Source organism: Rhinolophus hipposideros, assembly GCF_964194185.1.
Source record: "Rhinolophus hipposideros genome assembly, chromosome: 7".
NCBI classification, from domain to species: domain Eukaryota; kingdom Metazoa; phylum Chordata; class Mammalia; order Chiroptera; family Rhinolophidae; genus Rhinolophus; species Rhinolophus hipposideros.
In genome coordinates, this window is record NC_138053.1 from 25,185,856 (window position 1) to 25,211,609 (window position 25,754).

General features: G+C 38.1%; 2 protein-coding genes and 1 pseudogene across 4 annotated transcripts in view; 2 read left to right on the forward strand and 1 right to left on the reverse strand.

Moving 5' to 3' along the window:
• Positions 1 to 25,754, reverse strand: part of CAMK4 (calcium/calmodulin dependent protein kinase IV) — a 193,544-nt gene that overhangs the window by 157,986 nt on the left and 9,804 nt on the right. The window lies entirely within an intron of this gene.
• Positions 13,973 to 14,525, forward strand: LOC308499485 (rRNA-processing protein FCF1 homolog; the record flags this gene model as incomplete). Its single annotated transcript, XM_081052991.1, has 1 exon — positions 13,973 to 14,525. The coding sequence occupies exon 1, from the start codon at positions 13,983 to 13,985 to the stop codon at positions 14,523 to 14,525; it is 543 nt and encodes a 180-aa protein (XP_080909117.1). The 5' UTR covers positions 13,973 to 13,982.
• Positions 16,491 to 17,255, forward strand: LOC308499791 (deoxycytidine kinase-like; annotated as a pseudogene). The gene has a single exon. The product of its transcript is annotated as a deoxycytidine kinase-like (transcript).

Genomic DNA, 25,754 nt, shown 5'->3' on the forward strand with positions numbered 1-25,754 from the left:
ATTCCCACTAACATTTCCTAAATCAAAAACAGTATATAAATCATACTGGTGGTGACAGTGTCAGAATTGTTATTCTGAGGGTGTTGTGTTTGTAATGTGGGATATTCTAATTCAATCATCCATTGTGTCCTTCGGGACCACAATTCTCAATGCAGATGAAAGGAAACACAAACGTAATATACAAGAGATGAAATAAGAACCACATAGTCATGAATTTTAATTATACGTGTTAGTGTTAATTTATGTGTATATATGTATATGTATATATACATACATACATATACATATGTATATATATATATATATATATATATATATATATAGAAAAAGCTTAGAAACAATGGTAAATCCTTTCAAAATAAGTACTTCTAGGGCCCAAATGATTGTCTTAAAATATCATTTCCTTTTAAGAGAAACCAGGGCTTCTTGGAGAAATTGCTGGTCCCAGATCTAGGGCAGGAAATGTATAAGGACAGCCTAGAATATCTTAACAAACTAGATAACAAGGAAGCGCTTGTCAGAGATGAGTAGGATCATGTTAAAAGTATATTTCTTTAGGTAAACGACTATCCTTCTATCTAACCCTTATTCTGTCAACCCTAGACTGTCATATCACAAAAGATTGCGAAGCGATTGGTCTTCTGCCTCCGTTTGTCTTCACTCCAATCCATTCTGCCAAAAGACATCTAATTTACTCTTGCTAAGCACTGGTATGCTAGTGACAGCCCTGCTAACAAATCTCCAGTGGCTCCCACCAAAGACATTTCGAAGTCTTCTAGCATGGAGGTCTATTCCAAAACTTCAGGCTGATGCTGCTACTCGATTGAAAACCTCCTTATTCTTCCCTCGCCTTTTCCTCTGTTAGTGCCATTTCCTCCATCTGTTGAAATCTTAGTGATTATTAAAACCCAAGATGAAGCTAACCTATTACTGAAACATTTCTTGTTCATCTCCTCTCTGCGTGATCACTCTCTTCTCTAGATTCTTCTACTATTTGTTCTACTTTTTAAATGGAATTTACAAGATATAGCTTTAGTTCATGTTTATGGGAATAAAGAGTTTATATCTCCCTACTAAATTTCATATTCCTTGAAGACAGGGTAAACATCTTACCTTTGTGTGTAGTAATAAGCAGTAAAAAGCCTTAAGTCTGGTACCTGCTGGATAAAGTCTCATTAAAGCAAACAAGTCATGTACATGGTGCGATAAGCGAAATTTTTAGAGGTTCCTAAGCAGTAGCCATAGGGTGTATTTAGAGAACCAAAAGTATCCGACTATCCATGAATTTTTTCAATTCATCTTGATTCCCTCAAACAAATCTTAAATATAAGCCCTAAAAGATGGGTTGGTAACCAGATGCTCAGATAAAGATAACAGCCAGTAAGCTAAATGAAGTATGCAACCATGCAATAGTCGTCTCTGATTCCAAAGGGAATGTTGCATTGGACATGGCAGACAGTAGGACATCATAAATGATATGTGCTTAGTAAATTGATTCATTAATTCACTCAAATACTTACTCAGCATATCAATGTTCCAGAGGTGTTTTTGGAGGCTGGGGTGATAGCACTATATATGAAAGGAAGATACTACCCTCATGGGACTTACATTCTCACAGCAGTGGACAAGCAAAACAAAACGAGACAATTGCAGGTGATTATAAGTATTACAATTAGAACTAAGAAGATGGTGATAGAGGCTGAATGGGAGGAAGGAGACTGATATATATATATATATATATATATATATATATATATATATCGGATGGTCAGGGAATCCTCAGTGATGAGGGGACCTTTGTGCTGAGATATGAATGACAACAAGCCTGCCACGAAAAGATCTAGTAGGAAAGCTGTCCAAGGACATGGAACAGTGACGGCAAACACCCTGTGGCAGAAATCAGTTTGGCAGGTTCAAGGAACAGAAAGGATAGCACCTGGAGATCGTGAACCAGGGGGAGAGTGCTAAGAGGTTGGCTGGATGAGGTAGGCAGACTCAAGAGTCTGTTGGGTTTTGAGGACCACAGTTAGGAGTTTGGAATTTATTTTGAGTACAGTGGGAAGCAATGGGAAAGTTTTACAGGTATTAAGCAATTTAATATGGTTTACAGTTTTTTTTATGTTTATCTTGTGTAAACAATAGGTTGTAGAGAGTATTGCTAAAAATTCGAGTGTTGATAACAGCAGTAGTCCAGCTGTAATGTGGGAAGCTGACGTGGATTAGGGTGGAGATAGAAATAAAGATGGCAGTGGTGATGGGATTTGGAGAAGCAGACTAGTGTGGGAGTCATACAGCAGAAAAGAAAAGGAGTAGTGAACAAATGTGGAGGAATAAATAATGGTATTTCCTAAAGAGAACAAGTTAGTGATAGTCTCCAAAGAGCCTTTACTGACCACTCATTCAGTATCAACTCTTACCATTCTTGTATCTTTCCTAATTCATGCAACTTTATATAAAAGGTCAGGTGACAAGTGATAATTATGACGAATGTTATATAATTTAAAAAATCAGTACAGCCTTGGGATTACTCACTGTGTTTATGAAATCTATTTCATGTAATAGGCATGGAAAACCAAATCAAATACCATTTCCACCAAGTAAAAAAAGAAAAATCATCTGATGTAGTCAAGATTCATCCTTGAAAGTATACCCTTTAGAAAGATGGTGACGTTGAACTATGCTGTCTCTTTGCTGTCTTACTGACTGCTACCCATTCTCTTTAACTTATCTGCCTTCTGGCTTAGGATGATTCATTTATACTAGAAACTACCAAGCTATGGCACTAAATTATTATTTTCTATGTTGCTGAAAGACTTACCCTAATGCATATTTCTGTAGTAAAGAGAAAACAATAATACAAATCAATCAAACCACCAATATTTGCCTGTGTGACAAATGCATTCACCTTTAATAAATAGTGAGTCAGAAAGAAAAAAATAGTGATAATTGCAAAGCATTCATTTTGAAGTGTTTTTCATTTCTCCTCAAGTGGACAGAACCTAAGAGGGAAATTATTCACAATTGTAGCATATTGTTAGAATAAAGTATATGTAAATTTCATTAATAATATGGCAATTACCATATTGCATAACCCACATCATTGTTACCGACGGAATATGTTAAAAGCAGGTTAAATGGGTCACTATTTATCTTTTAGTTTATGCTTATGTATCTGAACGAAATGGATTTAAAATTGCTCAACTAAACTTTAAACAGGTTTCTTTCTGATTATAGACCCCTGACCTCCCTTTTCTGAGAGGATTTGCTTTAGAAAACTTGCAATTATAAATTTTTTCTCTGTACCTTTCACACATAAACCTTCTATAACCCAGGAATGTCTTTCTACAGGATATGGGAGCTACCCCTTTGAAATATAATCATGAAGAAAGATAGCACAGGGAATAGAGTCATTGGAATTGTAACAGCTGCATATGATGTCAGAGGGGCAATAGGTTGGGGGAGGGGATTATCACTTTGTGAGGGGTTTACACATCTAACTAGTACATTGTTTTGTACACCTGAAACTAGTAAGAAAGAGAGAGAGAGAGAGAGAGAGACAGAGAGACAGAGAGAGAGACAGACAGACAGAGACAGACAGACAGAGAGAGACAGAGAGAGAAAGAAAAGAAAGAAAGGAAGGAAGGAAGGAAGGAAGGAAGGAAGGAAGGAAGGAAGGAAGGAAGGAAGGAAGGAAGGAAGGGAGAAAAGAAGGAAGGAAGGAAGGAAGGAAGGAAGGAAGGAAGGAAGGAAGGAAGGAAGGAAGGAAGGAAAAAAAGAAAGAAAGAAAGAGAGCATCCCAATCTCCCAGTCTCTGTGGAAAGTTAGGAGCGTAACTTCCATAGGCACTGATTAGCAAACACAGATGGCTTGATCACATTGACCAACCTTCACACTAATGTGTTCTAGTACTTTTCCACTAGTTTACGCCAGCACTTAAAGACTCTCCAGCCTTTTGGTTCAGTGGAGGCTGGTTTAAGCGCTCACTCCTATTATAAAAGTCTCTCTTGCCTATTGCAATTGCCTTGAATAAAGTCTTCCTTGCCTGTTTAAATGGTTTGGTGCAATTTTTCTTTTACACATCAAAGTTGCAGAAGGAAGACCTAAGCTGAGTCTCCATGGCCTATGAAGATATGTTGGTGGATTGAGGCCTGGGAACCCATGGAAGGTGCTAATGAACAGACACAAGGATGAGCCTGCAAATCTAAGACTCAAGCTATTAAACTATCAAGGATAAGAGCCTGTCTTTTATGACCCAGGCTGTATACCTGGGGAAAAAAGGAGGAGATACATTGTACAACTTTTGCTTCTGGACAATGGTTAAGCATGTAAAGGGAAGAAAGATTTTTAAGATGGGCACAATGCCAGTCACACAAATTGGCACACATTTTAGTCCCAAGAAGTTTAAGCTGGTGCAGAAGAGGAGAGGGTCTGTAAGGAACAGTAAGTAAGGGATAGGGCCTGATTCTTGAAGGCATAAGAGGTGAATTCTGTGATCAATGCATAAATTGGGAGGGAATGCAACATATGAGGGTGGCAGGCATACCCTCAATGTTTGTATGGTAAATGTGGGTACCAAATAGAAAGAGTGACTATCTCTCAATATTGGAAGCACAAAAGAGACCTCACTGTAGTGACATGAAAGGCAATTGTCAGAGGCAGAGGCTGAAGTCCCAAGAATGGCGAGGTAAAGCAGATGAATACAATTTTTGTCGTGATTGTTTGTTAAATACAGTTGTAGGTTTCGGAAGAATCAGGGAAAACTTCACCATGTCTGACAACCAAACTCTAGCACAGAGAATGAACAGAAGGAGTTCGGCAGATGGACTGGACAAGGTTGTAGAAAAGGCATTCTAGGAAGAGTGACAATGCATTTTAGGATGGAGGCATCAAAGATTAAGTTGAGTGTTAGAATGGCAGCCAATTTATTTATCTTGAAATGTAGGGAGGGGTCAGATGATCAAATGTCTTAAGACCATGATTGACATGATCGGATTTTAACTAGAAAAAATATTTCTGACATTATGAGGAGGGTGGATGCTAAAAGGTAGGAATTAGGGATCAGGACACTTGTTAGGGTACCACTGAACTATCCAGGGGAGAAAGGTTGAGGGTTCCAACAAAATAGTGACAGCAGAGATATAGAAAAAGTTCTGGACTTGAGGTTTCTTCAGATTTGGGCAATAAGGGAGTTAACAGGGAAATATAGAGTGAACATTGCTGAGGAAAAGATTGAAACTATACATTGGAGACTTGGAAGTAGAAGAATAGGTACATAGGAAAGACGCTGTGTTTTTGTTTTTTGGTATTTTTTTTTTGGAAGATAAAAATACCCAAATTGGAAAATCAGGTCTACAGTTCCAAAAAGAGTTTGGTACTATAGATACAGATGTGAAACAAAAATACGGAGTTATAACTTAAAATGTTGGCACTTACAAGCTCCCCCAGCAAGAGCTGTAGAGGAAGACAAGGAGGCTGAGAGGGGAGACGTGGTTACTTCAAGAGTACCCAAGAAACAAAAGCCTGGGAAGAAAGCAGAGAAGGGCTGAGGAGGTACAATGGGATTTTACCAGAAGACAAGGTATAAGTGGAACCAAAGGGAAACGTTTTCAAAAGTTTTGTATGATTAAGGCTATCGAATGCCAGAAGGAAGTCAACTCATATAAGACCTAAAAAAATATTTCTGTTGAATTCAGCTACTAAAAAGAGACTTCAGTATTTAAGCTTCAGTGACCTGGGAGGATAGAATCAAGATTGACCTGGACAAAGAAAAGAATGGGAGACCAAGATGAGGGGAAAGTGGACTGACTCCTCCTTCAAGAATGTTAACCATAAAAGGACAAAGAGATATAGTTATTTTGTCTTTGAAAAATCTTTTCAATATCCAATATCAAACTATACTACAAGGCTATAGTAATCAGAAAAGCATGGTACTAGCATAGAAACAGACACATAGATCAATGGAACAGAATAGAGAGCCCATGTGCCTCCAGGGTTAACACAGGCAGCAGAGAACTATGGATCACTTTGTAGTTCCTACCATGTAGTCCCTGGCTGTACCAGAGCCCCAGGCAAGAGTGCCCAGAATCAACATACTTGGAGGTTGGCTCAGATCACAGCAGAACATCGCTCAATTAGCCCCACAAGTGGCACACTCAAAAGGTGCTCTCAAGAGGCATGATAGCCCACTGGGGTCAATCCCACTCTGTGGGGTAAGCCCCCTGCACAGCAGCCTGTAAGCTAAACATGGCTAAACCCCACAGCCAATCAGCCTGAGGGTCAATCTCAGAGAACATGATGGTTTCCAGATTGGGGGGGACGTGGCAGGGTTAGGGGTGAGTGAAAAAGGGAAGGCATTAAGAAGTACAAACTAGTGGTCACACAGTAATGATGGAGATGTTGGGTATAGCATGGGGAATATGGTCAGTAATATTGTAATGACTATGTGTGGTGTCATATTGGTACTAGATTTGTTGGAGTGATAGATGGAAGGGGTTTGGGGGGCAGCATGAAAAGGTGAAGGGATTAAGAAGTACAAACTGGTAGTTACCAAATAGTCATGGGGATGTGGGGTGGAGCACAGGGAATAGAGTCAATAATGTGGTAGTGGCTGTGTGTGGTGCCAGATGACTGCTGGACTCGTTGGAGGGATCATTTCTTAAGTTGTGTAGGTGTCTAACCGCTATGCTGTACACCTGAAATAAACATGAAATAATATTGAAAAAAATGTAAAAATAAAAATACCAAACAAATAAAGAAACAAGCAAATATAAAACAAGCTCATAGATACAGAAAACAGATTGGTGGTTGCCAGAGGTGCGGTGGGAGAAACGAGTGAAGGGGCTCAAGAGATAAAAAGAAGAAACAAAAATATCACGTTGTATACCTTAAATACATACAATTTTATTTGTCAAGTATACCTCAATAAAACTGGAAAAAAACTTTTTAAAAAAATGTCATCATATTGGAAGGATATTCTGTTTTATCTATAAAATAATTTAGCTATAAAATTATTTTGGAATTTCATTAAAAGTATTTCCTATACAGCATATTGAATTAAATATATTACAGGAAAAGTTTTCACATAGTGTTTTTCATTTTTAATAACAGTTGACAGCCAGTATTACATTGGTTTCGGGTGTACAGCATGGTGATTGGACATTTATGGCTCACCCGATAGGTCTGGTGCCCATCTGACACCATATATAGTTGTTGCAATGTTGTTGACTGTATTCCCTGTGCTGCACTTTACATCGCCTTCACATTGTATTTAAAAAAATAAAATAAAATAAAATAAATAAAATAAAATAAAAATAAAATAAAAAGACTTATACAAATGGAATCAAACAGTATCTAACCTTTTGAGACTGGCTTTTTTTTACTTAGTACAAGGCCCTTGAGATCCATGTAAATAGTTTCATGTATCAGTATTTGTTTTTGGGTTTTTTTTGCTGAGTAATAGCCATTGTATGGATGTAAGACTCGTTCATTTTTGTAAGACATACTGTTAGATTTTGTGATTAGTCAATATCAAAATATATACAGCTATATATGGAAGGTGTGTTTGTGTGTGTTCTAAAGATGAGGAAACATACCTTGGGGAAATGTTTTTAATCTTTATACCATTAGCCTTAAAATCTTAGTATTTTAGCTTCCTAAAGTAATGCTGATTCCAACCCATTACTCAAATACCAAAAAATACACTGGGGGAGGTTGGTATTTTAAGCAGTGTAAAATAGTGTAGTGGGAAGTAGGAAATGAGTTTTTAATTAAAACACCACCAGAGACTCCAAACGATCATAAGATGATACAATGAATCCATAAATGCAAAGCTTCTGAGACTACAAAGATAAATAATCGAGATTGTACAGGTACAGTTTCAGGCTTTGGGGATGCAAATACACAACTTCAGCTCTTGGTTCCATTCTCAAGACAGGCTGAGCTAAGGTTCTGCAGAAATTGTTACTCTAAAAGTGGGCAATAAAGATCTTAGGGAACTTTAGATAATGGCTTTTTAAAGGCTCCATTCCATTTACTCAAACCCTGACCTTGCTAAAGTTGAAGCCAAGATGAAGAGTTTGGTAAACTCTACAAAGAAATATACAGAAAATCAGAAAATCAGCCTACTCCACACAAAAATAAACTAGCTGGGCATCAGTCCAAGAAAACCCACTCAGATTATAACAGAGACTGGTGCAAACATTTTTAGCAGCAACACAGTTATATCCCAGGAGGCAGAACTGAGGCCCTTGACCTCAACTTCCAAACCAGAACTTGACTACGTCTGGGAACAAAATTTGAGTCACTGCCAACTCCATGTGCAGCAATAATCTACAGGAAGATCATTTACTCTGGGCTTTCATTTTTCATAGGCTGGATTCAATATTAAACTCTGATAGTTTTATCGGTGTTCTATATCTGAGCACCATAAGACTTCTGAAATGCTTTCTAAATGAAAAGATTTACATATAACACAACATGCAATTTTTTATTTAAATAACTGAAATTTATTTGGAAATTATTTAAATAATGAATTGACCTGTCATTATGTAGCTAAATGGAGCCGTAATGACAAACGTATCGTCTGATATGAAGAAATATCAGTGTGCATATATAAATATCAAATTAGAAAATTAAAATGGAAATTTCTGGCACATGTATTTTTTTAAAAATGAAAAAAAATGTATAAAATCTACTCCATAGCTTCTCAGTAGCTAAACCTCTTTAATCTGCCACAAACCGGAATAAATAAAATCAAGATCATGGAACTGTAGTTAAACAATTTAGTAAATGTGCCATGTTTATTTGCATTCTCTTTCTTTTTTTATAGATTGTATTTTACTCTGATAAACATTGAAGCTGGTGGCTATTTTGATATGGCATTGTGTTCCCCTTTTCTGCTTCTTTTCAATGTAAAATAAGTAACAGACCCAGTATTGGAGTTCTCCAGGTGAGAGGACTGAGAAAACCAAATGCTGACCATCTGTTGAGGCAGAACAGGCCGACCCTGTCCGGAATTGCTCTTTTCCCAGGCTCCAGGGACAAGCAGGCAGCCAGCATCTGCTGTTGGCTTGAGAGGTCTGCTTAGAAGAAAGTGTAGCATCAGCACATGGCTCCAAGGCTTCTCCATATGCAGCTGCCAGAACCAAAGGTGCTTTTGGAGAAGATGAAAGGCAGGAACGGTGGGGCAGGAGAGGAACCCAGAAGTGTCACCCATGCAGAGATTAGTATCACCTCCACATCAGGGCCTGTAAATGCGAATGTGTGTGGGCATATGTCTGTGTTGCTCTAAACTAGTTATTTTATCAGCAGAGGCCAAATGACTTAAACAAATAAGTCTTTAGACAAAAAAATGAGGCTTCACAAGTATAAGAAACCTAATACAAACACAAACATACTTTACAGACTGAGCCGTATATCTCTATGCATTGTCTATGCAGAGCTGTCACCAATACATGTGGCATCATTTGGTATTGCTAAATAATTGTCAGACTGGTAATGATACATCAATAGTTATCATTGCATGAGGGACAGATCCTTATCCATCTTTATTTTAATGATCAGTAGAATAAGAGATAAAAGAATTTCTCCAGAAGAAAAAAATTACGTAGCGAGTCACAAAAAATTTCTTCAGTTTTTCTATTAAGTTATTTTGGATCACATTACAATTCACTTACTATTGCAACATTATTATTACCACATTAGTTACTAATTGCTAGGAATGCCATTATAAATTTTTTAAGTTGAGTATTATGTAGAGGTCCTAATTGAGACCTACAAGTAAAGCTCCTAGGACTTTGTTATACTGACTCCAGTAGTAACCACCAGTTTCCCCAAAGTGTTTTTCGGTTTAAAGTTGGTTAAATAGAGATCCAAGGAAAACACACAAGAAAACACCGGTCTTGAATATATCATGAAGGCCCAAATAAGGAAACAGTTTTATTTGTGTTCTCCCACTTTTCTCCATACTAAACAAAATTATATAAGAAGGCCCTCACTCTTTCATGGCTTACATACTATTTATATGCCATACTATTTACATCATGAGCCCTATATCCCTATGTACAGATTGTACTGCAGCAGCCAACAATCAGAGTCTCCACACAAATCGACTGAAGAAGCCAAAACAAATGACTTTGACAAGGTTTGAAATACATCTCCAAATAGATCCATTCTTGGAAAGTGTGTGACTACTGACTTGGGGAGGAATTCCCAGAGTTGCCCTGCACATGATGGCGCCTCAGTTCCTATAATTATAACTGTGCCTTGGGATCCCATAACTCTGCCCTAGCCCAGATGCCTTCTGTTATGCTAACACGATTCAAGAAGTCATGCAAGCATAAAGAAAAAGAAAATGTACAAAGATGCATGACTTTGGAGTCATAATTATTCTCGGACCTGTCCCATCGAATCTGAGTTCACTAATGGCAAGGAGACATGAATACTGAAAACCTGGTAAGGAACTAGTCAGGGAACCGCAAACTTAATAATACAAAATCCCATATTAACACCACGCAACGTGAACCAGAAAGGTATGAGCTCCCTCAATGTACTTATGTACCAGCAAACTTCATTAGTGACTACACACTGAAATTTTGCTTCCATTAAAGTTAAATATCACATTCTTACTTATTTATATTTGATGTTTAGAAGCATATAAAGGAAGGGAACGAGTAAGCAGAAAGAAGAAACATAAAACAGCAAAGTGGGAGATTTAAAGAAAAGTGTAGACACCAGAAAAATCACAGATTTTTAATAAAAGTCTCTCAAATTTAATTTGCATAGCTGTTGTTGTTTTTTGTTCATTTTTAATTTTAAAAAGAGGCTAAATGAAGAGAAGGCTATAATTGCCCCAGCCCTGCCTTCCTTCCAGTCTTGTGATGTAGTGGGCGTGTGTCTTGTTAGCTGGTTCCTTTCAGATACAATCTTGGCATTTACTACTACCAGTGCGCTTGCATATTTCCGAGGTCAACTTGGACACCCATGCAGACAAGGCCTCTGCTAGACTCAATAACCCTGGAGAATTAAAAAACACACACCTATTCCTCTGGAATGAAGGCGATTGGTTAGTGCAGAAGAAACTGAATGTCACTCTTTTGGTCAAAAGCCTTTGTGTGTAATACAACAGATTATTGAAGAGTAAAATATGATCAGGTTATTCATAGCGTAAGAGACTTTCCACTTTATGAAAGTGCAGCTAACAGGAGTAGAAGATATAAAACACAGTTAACCCACATTACATTTCTTAAAGATGCAGAAATGCTCTCCACTGACTGAACCTTCAGTATGTAAGCATTGCTCTAGAAATACAAAGTCGGTACATGATGAGCGCATAGGCATTGATATGGATGACAAAATATAAGGTGTCATCAGCTAGCCTCAAAGTCACCAATGTGGGTCCTCTAACACTATTTTGAGGTCACTGTCAGAAAACAAACCTGATTTTAAAGAAAAATCTGTGGCAAAATATTCCTTCCCTAAAGAAGTGCACTGTGCCTTCAATGGAGTAGGACCAGGCCAAAGGACTCTGTCCCCTTTCTCTCTGCAGCTCCCTGATGGTGCAATCACATCGTCCCTCTGTAATGTGGAAGCACTGCGTGCTTTGATATTCAAGTCCTGAATATCAAATCTGTGTGCATGGCCAATTTGCTCATAATTTCATTTCATTATATCTTAGATATTTTGTCTGGGACCTAGTAAATTCAACACAGAGTTTACTTCAGAAGAGGCAGGTAGTATGATGGTTTTATGAGTAGAGTCTTTGGAGTGACACAGATAACCAGACAGTGCTGGGCCATGGCACTGACTGCCTCTGTGACATGGACAGGTTCTTGTCCCCAGGATCCCACTTCCTTGGGATCCTACTTAGCAGGTTATTATGAGAGTTGAGGACTAGAAAAATAATACGCCAAGTTCATGGTACACATCTGTTAAAGGTCTGCTGCTATTATTGTAGATGATTTTGTATATTCAAGGAAAGAACATATTCAATGTTTTTATATTTTATATAAATCATAAAAAGCATATTAAAAATCAATTAACAATAAATATATTATTAAATTTATAAAACATTAATGTTAAAGCCCTAAAATAAAATCATTGCTTGGAGAGATAAATAATTAGATGAAAACAATTACATACATGTATTTACAAATACAAAAATAACTGAGCATAATGTGAATAGAAATCATTTCTGGGAGATGGGATTAAAAGTAATTTGTATTGTCTGCCTTTTGTTTATCTATCATTTCTAAAATTTCTACATTTTCAGTGTTCAGGCTATTGTCTCAGGCAGAGCAGATAATTTCAGGACCATCTCTGTCTTGGTAGGAAGAAACCTTTTAAGTTTTACAACTCCTTTTAACTTTTTTCCCCAACTCCTTAACTGAGGGAAGCTTTAAAGCCTCTTTTTCTTTTGTACAGTGAGGAAAGAAACAGGACATTAACATGCTCATTTTTTCTTGCCTACATGCACAAACTGACTTTTAAGTAATCCACTTGAAGTCAATCAAACTAGTTATTTTAAACTCTTTTGCCGTGGCAGTTGGATATATCGGAATGAATATATTGAAATTTTTATACATAAAAATAATGTCATTTATATACAAAGCAGTTCAAATTGTTATTATTAAATGCATAAAATAGTCAAAATATCAACTTTTTCTTTGTGTGGATTTCTGACATATTTAAAAAAATAACTTGAAATCAATTAACACAGTGAAAGAGTTAAAACAATAATCTCTCAGGATGAACTAATACCTTTCTAATTAAATCAGACTTTAAATTTTGATTTGTTTTCCAAAAATAGTTTTACTTGTTCACAACATCCATGTAGACAGCTCAGGGTGGCCCCTATATAGGAAGCAGCTCGGAAGATTTGGACACACAGGCGACAATCAAACCTATCTTTCATGCTCAACTCTCTTCCAGGTCAATGGATCTGCCCACATGTTTGATTACTGGTCATAGTCTTTGGCCAGGACTAAAAGTTACATCTGGACTCCCGACCACATGACATTACCAATAGGTCACAGGAGAGCAAATCTCATCTCATCTAATATGTCATCACACTAAGAAGGGATTTAAACAGATTAAGGAGAAAGTATTTTTCTCTTCTAAGAGTGAGGTACAACATATACTAAGCACCACCGAGAGTGAAACAATGTGCTGGATATTGTAAGAGGGTAGCAAGACAAAATAAAAATGGACTCATTTTCAGACCTTAACGTGTCCTGGTCTTTTCTTTCACTTGTTTTCTATGGATTTAAATAATCTCTTAAGTGGAACAAAGTTACAGCCTGTCACATTAAAAAGTAAAAGTAATAAGATGAAGCTTATAATACATAGGACACAGAACCTGCTCCATCTTCCTGGCTGGTTCCCCGTAATGATAAAATCTCCAAAGGACAGCAAACATTTTAAAGCTATCAAAACTTAATGTCTGCCAAGGGAAAGTGATGGCTCTGAGCATATATAAAGATCATTAACCCAATACTTAATAACCATTCATTTATCTAAAAATATTTCTCAGTCAATATTATTGAATTTTCACTTTGTGAAGACACAAGTATGATCCCAAAGGGAAACAAACACAAAAAATGTCCTTGATCAAATAAGTTTGAGAAATAGTTCAAAACCACAATGTACTTCAGTATATTAAAGAATGGAAAGTCTTAGAGCAAAGTTTAATATAACATTTCTCAACTTTATTGAACCACAGAACTCTTCTTTGGCCTTACACTTAACATCTGTGATAGGTAGTTTTATGTATCAACTTGGCTAGGCTACAGTAGCCCAGTTATTTAATTAAACACTAGTCTTGATGTTTCTGTAAAGGTATTTTGTAGCTCTCCTTAACATGTATAATTAGATAATATTCAGTATAGGAGATTACCTTCCATAATGTGGGTGGGCTTCATCCAATGAGCTGAAAGACCATAAAAACAAAGCAGGTTTTCCTGAAGAAACAAGAGTGTGGCGTGAACATGGGGAAGCAAAAGAAAACAAGGAAGTATGCGACCATGAAGCGAATGCTTAGTCTCAGAGATCAGAGGCTTAAAGAAAAGGAGAGGTTAAAACCTAAAAAGAAACAAAAGAAAGATCCCAGTGCACTCAAGGAAAGAGAAGTCCGCCAATACCCTTCCTGCTTATTCTTCCAGTATAACACACAGCTGGGCCCACCTTACCACATCCTGGTTGATACCAATTTTATCAACTTTTCCAGTAAAGCCAAACTAGACTTAGTTCAGTCAACGATGGACTGTCTGTATGCCAAGTGTATCCCTTGTATAACTGACTACGTAATGGCTGAAATTAAGAATCTGGAGCAAAAGTATCAAGTGGCTCTAAGGATTGCCAAGGATCCAAGATTTGAACGATTACCATGCACACACAAAGGAACCTATGCAGATGACTGCTTAGTACAGAGAGTAACTCAGCACAAGTGTTACATTGTGGCTACAGTTGACCAGGACCTTAAACGAAGAATCAGGAAAATCCCTGGAGTTCCCCATCATGTACATTTCTAACCATAGGTACAACATTGAGCGGATGCCAGATGATTATGGAGCCCCTCGATTCTAATTCTTAAAAGACAAAATTCCTCTGCTTTCCTTCAAACAATTTTCTCTGTTGCCAGTTTATGAAACACGATACAGCATGAATTATTATTCCACTCACCCATTTGCTCTATTATGAGTTGAATATGGTTAAAGACACTCACTTTTTTAATGTTGTTTTGAAAATGATATTTTTGTAACATTTTAAATTTTGTTGCATCTTTTTATAAATCCAATGACTGCTCACACACACAAAAAAACAACAACAAAAACAAACAAACAAAAAAAACAGGTTTTCTTGAGGAAGAAGAAAGTCAACCTCAGGACTACAGCGTCAGCTCCTGCCCATGAGTCTGCCTACCTGCCCCACAGATTTCAAGCTTGCCAGCCTTCACATCACATAAGCCAATTCCTTGGAATGAATGAATGAATGAATGAATGACACTCATATAAATAAATAAATATCTTTCTTTTCTTTTTTTTTTTTTTTTTTTATTTTACTGGCTCTGTTTCTCTGGTAGAACTCTGATAAAACATCCCCCCAAAACCAATATTTCACATAACTTTCTTTAGGGAACACAATAAATTCCCATCTTCTACAGTAGTAAAATATGATCTTTCACAGCATAAATAATCAGATACCAGGAGCTGTATGCTGGAACCCCACTTAATTTAGGGATGTAATAAATATTGTTAGTTGCTGCTCCGTATCTTCCCTACCAGCACCCACACACCCACAAGCAGAAATTGCTAAAGCCCTAAAAGTAGACCCTGACTGGCATAAACCAAACCTTGTAATCTCTTCCCCTTTGTCTCCAGGACCTGTTCGGTATGGTGGTAATACTGGTCTAAGTCAACCAGTGCGCAGACATCCCCCTGACCACCCTGATGGTTCTGCTTTATTAAATAATAGAAGGAAGTGAGGATCCCTACAGTCCTGAACGATGATGGTTAGTTGCCAACATCAGGACTCAAACTGCCGCATGTTGTGACCAGGAGGAAAGCCGGCATGAGGACAAAGCTGACACCCCGAGAAGGCAAAGTTGAAAGAAAGGCAGAGAAATAAACAAGCAGTCCAAGTCAAACCACATGTAAAACCTGAATAACCTCAGGACTTCAGTCACCTGAGCTGACAAATCCATTCCTTTGATAAGAAATGTTGTATTCTGAAATAACCTAGGAAAGCTTTAGGAGGAAGAGCCAGGATTGATTTTTAAGCGTAGGTTTCTACAAATGGCACTTGTGAAGAAAGGAAGCGTGCCACAGCGCCGAAGTGCAGAAGACCAAGGTTCTGTCCTCGTTTTTACTACTAATGAACTTTGGAGTCCTAGGAAAGACATGTGTCCTCTCTGTTTTTAGGTTTCTTCACTTGCACAAAGAAACACGGGACTGGTTGATTTATAAGGTGCTATCTACTCTACATTCCTGAAAAGCTGAGTCTGAATCTTAAAAATGATATACAAACACTTTAGTCATGTAGATACAGGCACAAGATACAATCACAATATGTTTGGTGATTTTACAATTTGGGGGTTGACATACTCCCATCAGTGTCCTTTTTTGAACACAGGAGAGAACCATTATCTATCTGTGCATTTCTCTGCCTCTCTCCTGTCCTCATCTCCAATATGCTCCATTGTCTAAGCACAAGATTCCAGCCACAGCTTCTTCTACCAAACTTTCTCATTGTCTAGTACATTCCCCATTGTATTTATGGTGACAGGATATTTTTCCAATAATTTTGGAAAATGATTTAAGATGTTCCATCACTTTATATACACATAAGAATTTATTAGTGAACAAATAACATCTCACAAATCTTCCTTACAGAAGAACTATAGCAGACCACACTGGGGGACAGTCGTGGCCTAGGAGCCTGTGGCTACTTCCCAGTCCTCCCTGCCTGACCTGCTCGGGGGTACAACAACATGAAGAATGGCCACCTCACCCAAGAGGAGCTGCCTATCTCCTGAGACCAGCTCTGAGAGGGGACACGCATCAAGAAAATTTCCATTGATGGAAACATTGATGCAAGGAAGTCAATATTTGTGAATATCTTTAAACAAGTCTGTGAGGACTGGGAAAGCGGTTCCTGAGCCTGTTGCCAGATGGTGCAGTGTTCAAAGTATTCAAGATGAAGTTCAGGAACTGACAAGTGGTGGGAATGTTCTTCAGATGACGCATGAGAAACCTGAACGATGGTCTTTTATCATATGTCTGCCTTAGTCGAATATGAGCTCAGCTCGCCTTTCTCAATGTCAAGCTCGAAGATGCAGAGATACCTGTATTATTTTTTTAACAATCCATGTATAATGACAGGTATATTTTTGCATCTAATTTGTATGAATCGGACTGCATGAATGAAACAGAGTGGACAATTTATCAAGACTGGTATGGCTGGATGAATAACCAGTTAGGCCAAAGCCTTGAACTGGATGGAATCATTTATCTTTGAGCCACTCCAGAGAAATGCATGAGTAGAATATATTCATGGGGAAGAAATGAAGAACAAATATTCCTCTTGACTATTTAGAGAAGCTTCAGTATAAGCATGAAAGCTGGCTCCTGCCCAGAACACTAAAAACCAGCTTTAATTATCTACAAAAAGTGTTTATCTTAACATTGGATGTTAACAAAGACTTTCGAGGCAAACACCACAGTCTGGTTGAAAGAGTCAAAGAATTTTTAAGCACTTTGTGATCTTGCTGAAGACTACAGGCAGCGAAATGATTCCAGATACTCCAGCTTTGGGTATCTTAGGAGCTCCATATTCATACAAATCTCTTTAGAAAACCCAAGTTTTTAACCATTTTTGTTTCAAGAAAAAAATAGTTTTTGATGAATCCTACACAAAAGTTTGTGACCAGTTTCTTTTCTTTTTTCTTTTTTTTCTTTTCTTTTTTTGTTGTCTAAACAAGCAAAGACATTTAGTTATCTCTCAGGAGAAAAAGTCTGGAGGTGGATGGTTCCATAATCAGTGGCTAAAGTACATCATAAAGGACCCGCCCCCCCACCCCATTTTCCTGTCCCCTCTGTTATCCTCCTCACCAGGATGGCTTTTTTCCTAGGGCTTCTCATCTCACTGGTGGACCAGTTTCGAAACTTTAATATTACATACTAAATGGTAATGTGTCTTGTGTAAATTAGTGAAAAAAGTTGAAAATGGAATTTAAGGAATCTCTAGAAAAAAGGATTAAGAAGTTTTATTTTAAGTACTTTTGGTCAAGTGTCTCCCCTTCCACATTAATTTATGTAGCAGATAAGACCACATTTAGTATTTAATTACTTCACTGATATTTATTAGTGTATCTATAACACATTTATAGAGGAGCAGGTTACTCTTTGTGCCCAGTTTGTAATGGCATAACTTATAAGTCACTTCATCTTTTTCCTGCCTTTGTTTGTACATCTGTGCAATGAGTGCGACTTCATCTTTCGCATCAGAGTTTGGATAATTCAAGAGGAAATGTTTCTGTACTTAAAAGATAGCTGAAAGCTATTACATGAGTAAAAGATTTAACTTACATGGAGCTTAAAATAGCTACCTGCTTTCTCCCTTCTCAGACCATTCTTTTAGAATGGAATATTACTGTTATAGTTAAAAGATTGGTTTAAAGTATGATCATTTTTAAATCATTTGAGGTGGAAGTACATTTATTCTCGTTTTTATAGGTAAAATGTTAGTGGAATGTAGTAAGGGATAAGTTTTCCATCTTATTCTTTATTGACTTTGCACTGGGAATGAGTAGTCTTTTGTTACTTTTATACTCTGTGAGAAATCAGAAGAGAAACTTCCCTGTTCATTTAGTCCCAGCTGCTATTTCCTGCCTCATCCTGCTTTCCCCACTGTCTGGATTAATTAGGCAGCCTGCTATTTTAAAGTCACACATTTCTTCTTGGAAAATAGAGTGATTATTCTTTGCTTCATACTCATAGTTTGCCTTGCTTCTCTGTACGGTTATACCTTAGGTTTCTTTCCCCCTCTTTTCAGAGAAATTACTGATAAAAATGATCTTGCTTATCTTGAAAGCATTATCATTTTTGAATATATATTAGGAAATATATATTAATGAAGAAGACAAAAGGGTAAAGTAGTTGTAATTTTTATAATCTGCATAGATTCATTTTAGTTCTGTATATAATGAAAGATTTTTTTTCGTTTGTTCAAAAAAAACAAACTGTAAATAATATATGTAGGAGGTGGAGCTTAATCACCCTCCCTCCCAAGAGTGGGTTAGACTTGGTGACTCAGTTCCAAAAACTAGACAGAGCAGGGAATGGTACAAAGAATAACTGTACAGTGGAGCAGTTTGGCAGACACCACTGTGACAAAATGATGAAGATTAATATCACCAGCGATATCATGTGGTATCACGTACCCCTGATGGCTCAAGAAGGGCACTTCACCTCTGTGGTATTCTTTCCCCAAACTTATAACTCCAGTTAATCATGTGAAAAACAACAGGCCAACCCATTCTACAGAATACCTGGTCAGTACTCCCTGAGACTGTCAAGGTCATGGACAAACAAGGGAAGACTGAGAAACCATAACATATCAGAAAAGGCAGAAAACACATGACAACTAAATGCAGTGTGGATGCCTGGATTGGATCCTGAAAGAGAAGGAGGACATTAATGGAAAAGCTGATGAAATCCGAATAGTCTGGAGTTAATAGTTAAAAATTTGTTGTTATTATTATTATTATTCAAATAAAAAAATCTCATGCAGTGTGCACAACTGTTTTGCTTAAGACAGCCACATAATTTATTTTTCTCACATCTTTGCAATTATCCTGTGAGAAAGGCACTCGTATTTTCATTCTACAGATGAGGAAAGTGAAGCTCATTACAGTTTAAAAAATTCATTAACAATAGACAGCTAATAGGTACCAGAGTCGGAATGTATTTTTATACCACCATAGTTGCCACTGGAGGTTCTATTAATATATGCTGGAATCATAGGTTCATTTTACGTGGACGGCAGCCCCAGTTCTTATTCTTAGCGTCAGCCTACAGCCAACACATTTCTAGAATCTTGGAATCAGCAGACATCTTGAAAGACTGAAATACCCAACCATGTACAATGCCTCCTCCTTTAGAGAAAACCATTCTAGAATTAATACCCTTTGTCTGAATGACACAGGTAAGGCATATCCTAAGTCATCCGGTCTCTGGATTTTCCCCTTTCTTCCTAACTATACCTACCTCACTAACACCTTCCTCAAAGTTTATTAATTTGTTTTCTTAAGTGCTAAAAAGAAATCCCTTCATCAGAAGAGAGACTAAGACAATTAATAGCAAGTACTAATGAAACTTATGATGAAACCAGAAGCCAATCTTTATTTTACCACTTAGGTACCAAGTTAGAAAAATACAATTTTTTAGGTATGGCTAGTAATGACATCATTTAAATATAAGAATCTATTCTAGGTCATATGTTTTTCTTTATCAGTGTACACAGACTACAAACTTCTTAAAAATACTTCCATATATATATGGTAATATATATATTTACATATTTTAATGATTTCCAGGACTCTATTCTTTATTTCTGAATCACAGCCAAGTTGCAGTGATTCTGGGTCTGGTTATTTTACTTTCCAGTGAAGAATATATTATCTTGAATAAAAAAATAATAAAGTCATGACAAAGAGTTAAAGTAGCGCAAATAAGATCTTAATGCTACAAAATGATTAATATTTTCTAATTTTAACACCCTTCTTAGAAGCCAAGCAAACTGTAAAAATTACACAGAAAGACACACCTATAGCAGTTATTTTAAACTACTCCAACTGTCCTTTTGTCTGAAGATATGGAAAACCTCAAGGTTATGATACCACACATTCTTTTTGGAATGTGAAATATGAAGACCAGTAGTCAAATATTTACAAATATTAAGATCTCTTTTCTTGGATCACTTCGTGCTAATGCGAAGTCATGCAGTAAACATGCATGTGTCAGTATTATGTTAGCTATTCATTAACTTGCGAAAAATGACCTTTATTATTGAGAATTTACCACCTAAGATATGAAATTGACACCAACTATTACAGAAGTCAACCAAGCGCTAATGAAACACTTAACAGGTTACTAAATTCAATAAGACCAAGTAAGATGTTGGTAAACTGGCCCTCAACTAATCATAAGCATCACAGGTTTTTCAAGGCTAGAAACTGCATTTGGAATAAGCAGGTGAAAATGTGGCCAGATACCCAGAAGAACACTGGGTTCTTGCTCCTGAGAGAAGTGCCCGAGGGATGATGTGAGGTGTGCCAGAATACAGATCCAAATCCTGATGGAAACATGTGATATTCAAGATGGGCCAACCTTTATTTTTTAATAGCTGAGCTTCCAGTTGGCAACAAAAAAATCCTGTGCCAGCTGCTGAGGAAATAATATGCTGGGAGCTGGCAGGCACTGGCATTTGGCAAGCCAACAGGTATGGATGCATCGTGGATACCGAGGTAGTGCCTAGAAGGCAGACTAGTGGGAGGGAAGTGTGACCACAGAAGAAGCGTCGCAGCCTAGGGTCCAGCAGGGAGGTACTGTGCTAGGGAGCCTTCTTGTAATTAATTAATTAATTAATTAATTAACTAGAAAGAAAGAAAGAAGAAAAACTCAGAGTCAGCTCCAGCCATCCTGGATAAACCCAATGTAGGGGCTGTACTCTCCATGAAGTAGGTCTCTGGACTACATTCCTCAACATCTGGCAAAAGGACAATGGTGGGCATCTGGGAAATGAAAACCGCATCTCTTCCTTCATATTCTGCTTGCCACATTGGCACAGATGAACTCAGGTTAGCCTTTGAGACACAGCAGGAAGATTCTGAGGCTATGACTGACGTCAGACAGATATCAAAGTGCGGAAGAAGGGCATAAGGATGTGTTAGCTCGGTCTGCCAGGACAAAATATCAGAGGCTGCGTGGCTTAAACAACAGAAATTTAATTTCTCACAGCTCTGGAAGATGGAAGTTCAAGATCAGGGGCCAGCATGGTTGCATTCTACATTCTGGTGAGAGCTCTTTTTCTGGCTTTCAGACCTCTATCTTATTGCTGTGAGAGAGAGAGAGAGAGAGAGAGAGAGAGAGAGAGAGAGAGAGAGAGAGAGAGAGAGAGGGAGAGAGAGAGAGATTAAACGTGTGCAAACAAGCTTTCTGTTGTCTCTTCTTCTACGGGCACAGAGCCCATCATGAGGGCTCTCCTTCATGACCTCATCTAATCCTAATTCACTTCCAAATGGCCCATCTCCAAATACCATCACAACAGACGTTAGGGCTTCAACATAAGAATTTGGGAGGAACACAAACATTAAGGCCACAACAGGGGAGATACAGGAACATGGCAAGGAGCTGGTCTCTGGTGGGACAAGGGAAACGGGGAGAAATCAGGCAGGGACAGAGAGGTGCTTATGGATTGAGATGTAACTGGACTCAGAAAGCAAGAAGTAGACCTGGGTGGAGAGTGGCCTTCTTTCTGCCCTTCAGCCCTGTCTCTGCCCCTTTTCTTCCTACACACAGCTTTTCTTTAACCATCCTTCCCTGGTTTCTATTGTCAAAATAGAGATGGGGACATACAGATTTTCCAGAATAATTATTTTGACAGTACATCAAAATCATGAACATAAAGTTAATGACTCTACTTGGAAGTTAAGTCAAGGAGGGATTCTTTTTTTTTATTTTATTAAAGAATTAGACATCTCAATAGATGGTTTTTAAATAACATCCCCAAATAAAGATAGACACAGAGCGGACCGTCTCTGTTCTTCTCGCCTTCATGATCCTCTCCTTATCTCCTCCTTCCCCACTGTGGTCAGGCCAAGGCATATGTTACAGGACACTGCTAATAGATTACACTGGCACAAACACGTCATAAGTCAAGCTTTTCTAAAAAAGAATGACCCCTTTCAGAAACAAAACTAAAGGACTGGGGAAAGTTAGGAAATATCCCTTCTTGCTAAATCCTGTCCTAGATATCCACAGCTATTGCCAGCATTTGTATGGTCTATTAAAGGAAGTAAAAATGAGCAAATATGAGTATATGTTTCTAAAAAGAGGTGACACATTTTTGAAAAGCACAAAATAAGAATGAAAATTATTCAAGGATCTTTCCACATATTTACAAAGCCTTTGAAGCTTAGAGCCCCACTTACTCTAACAGTTGCTCTGTCTCCTGAACACACAGTAAAGAGCTAAGGTGATGATCCAGAGAATTCAATTAGAAGAAAAACAGAAGATACTTGTAGCTAGAAGGGAACTTAGAGCTAAGTGATTCAATCACAGAATTCATACTATTCCCATCATTCAGAAAAGAGGCCCTGTAAGAGAGAATAGACTGATGAAAGAGCCCTTTGGGTTCCAAAGGACTTTCAATTGCAGAAGCCCCGCTGGTACAACTGACTCACTTACACAACAAATATTTACTGAGTGCTCACTGCATGCCAGGTGTTGTCTAGGTGCTGGGGACACAGCCGAGTACAAAGGGACAGAGGTTTGCCCCTAACAGCTTACATTCCGGAGGGCCCCAGGCTTTGAATAAGTAATTTCACAGTGTGCTGATTTAGCAAAGGGTTATGTAAGGAAAACACCCTGAAGAAAGAGAGATTTAAGTCCTACTGATTTTCCTGCAGCTGTTCACCTCACATTTATTCATTTACTTACTATTCCACAAACATTTATAAAACATTTTTAAGCACTCTTCCACAAACATTTATTATTGAGGGACAGGCAGTAGTAGGCTGAAGAATAGGCTCAGTAATGGGGACAAAAGATGGATAAGATGCGAGGTTCCTCTGCCCGAGGGGCCGATGCTCTAGTGGTAAAGACCACAAAGCATTTACCTGTAAGACAATAAACACACGAAATACGAGAGCAGGGAGGTGGGAGAAACCTTCTGCCTGGGAGTCAGGATGACTATCCTGGAGGAATTAGAAGGACGAGGGCATTTCAGTCCAAGAGTTTCATGCACAACACCACTGAGATGTGAGGATCCCTGAGGGCTCCTTGAGGCCAAGGCAGGTAGAGTGGGAAGAGAAAAGCACTGGAGTCTGACAAACCTGGGCTTGAATCTCAGCTCTGCTCCCATCCCCAGCTGTGCAAGCTTCACAAGCTGCTTCACCTTTCTGAGCCTCAGCTTCCTTATCTGAAAAATGGTTCTGGTAATGATCACCTTGTTCAGCAATACACAAATAACAGCAAAACCCAATACCAAGCTCCTGGTAAACACTCCATGCTGGTAATCAAAAGTGGTAGGGAATGGGTCTGGCAGGCAATTGGTGTCAGATTGCTAAAAGGGCGGCATACACTGGACTTAGTATTCCCCCTATAGCTACCCAATTCAGAATCATTATCTTCTGTCTCCCACCTTGTGCCCTGTCTGGGGAATATTAAGCTTATGTGCCAGCTCTGGAGCTAAGGGTTTTTACATACTTAAGTGTTTCATTTCATCATCATAGCAACCTTGGGGAGGATTTACTACCATAATCTTCATTTGACAAATAAGACTGAGTGAAGTTCAGTGTTATGCCCAAAGGGACACAGCCATCAAGTAGCAATTTTATCTTGCCTGATTTCCTGCCGGCATCCTGTATCATCTCATTCAGTTCTTGCAATAGCCCGGCCTTACTCAGCAATCTTCCTTTACACCCACCAACTCAACAGGCCAGAATGGCCTGCTTGCTGCCCCAGCCTTGAGGCAGTCCTGACTAGCTAGCTGCCTTCCCCAACTCTCCCTTTGCCCTAGGGCTTCCTTCCTCAGGCTCATTCCCCCCCACTACCTGCCCCCTCAAGCCGGGACCAACGCTCTGCTGCCCCCTCCTGGCCAGGGGCAGAACCTCAACTGCTCCCTAGGGCCTCAGCTCAGTCCTGACAATCCATTTCCTTAGTATCTCAAGATATAAAAGAACTGTATTGGTTTGCTATGGATTACCCTGATAATTTCCTCAGGTTTTGGTTTCACTAATGCGTCACGCATACACAAGACAAGCTTTGTTTATTATGTTTTAAGTTTGCTTTCAGTGACAGGTTACACTCAGGAGAGCTTCTCAAGAGTTTACCTCATTGAATATTTTTATTAGCTTATGTGTTCACATTGAGGGAGAAAGAGGAGGAAGGATCCAGAGTCCTGTAGGAACTATTAAAAATATTTCCACTCACACAAGAAATCTTTAGAGGCCTGCTATGACTGAACATTCTAAGCCAGGCTGATTCACTGAATTACATATTTTGAATTTAGTCACATTTAACAACATACTCTTATTTTCTCCTCATTGTCCTGACAGGGAGCTTTAAAAAATAGTTAAGATTCACTTTAATGAATAGATAGCAGTATATTTACATCCTGTCAAAGATCAAACTTGGACTGATTATTTGTCACAACTAAAAAACAATTTTGTTTGTCTGTTACAGTCCTAAACGGAAGGTTGTCACTCACTAAGGTAAAATAGTCACTAACTAACTATGTGTCCCTTCAAGAGAGTACAAGTAAGGCAGACCAAGATAAAAAGAGCAATGAAAGGTAAAATCCAAGCAAAGGTCTCTATTAAACAGTCCACAGGACTTAAAGTAAGGAGAAATCATTCAAATGCTGCATTGTAGGTAGCAATGAATGTATGAACATAATTACAGATATGCTATTCCCTACTCTTCTTTGTTCTGGTTTGTAATATTTGTCAAATTCTATCTATAATCGTGACATAAATCAAAGAAAGTGCACTTTTAACAAAGAATACTACTACAAACTGGTAGAGAAAATAGTTTAAGAACATGTTATATCCATTACCTTTGTAGCAGACCATTCCAATCAGAGCATTGTTCAAGTCTAACCCTTTTTATTTTTTAAGAAATATTTGTGTACCTGGTTAATTTTTCAACCATATCACCCTGAAGCATGACTTAAGAAGTAATTAAGTGATGACAATGAATTTGTTAACAGGGCTCAACTCAACATCCTAGCCCTAATGCCCACAACTCTTCAAGCATTGACTACCAGACACTTCAGATAAAAGCAGTCATCTGCCTAAGATAGAGTTGTCAAAATTTGCCATGAAGTAAGTTAGGCATGTTAAAATTGAGGTTCTTGTAAAATTATATGAATTTTGAGTTCAACAACAAAGAAAAAGAAAATTCATTTAACCCTCTGCTGGATGAGCAAGCTGTGTTTCTTTTCTTTTTTGTTTTCTGTCTTGTGACTTTTTTGGTTAC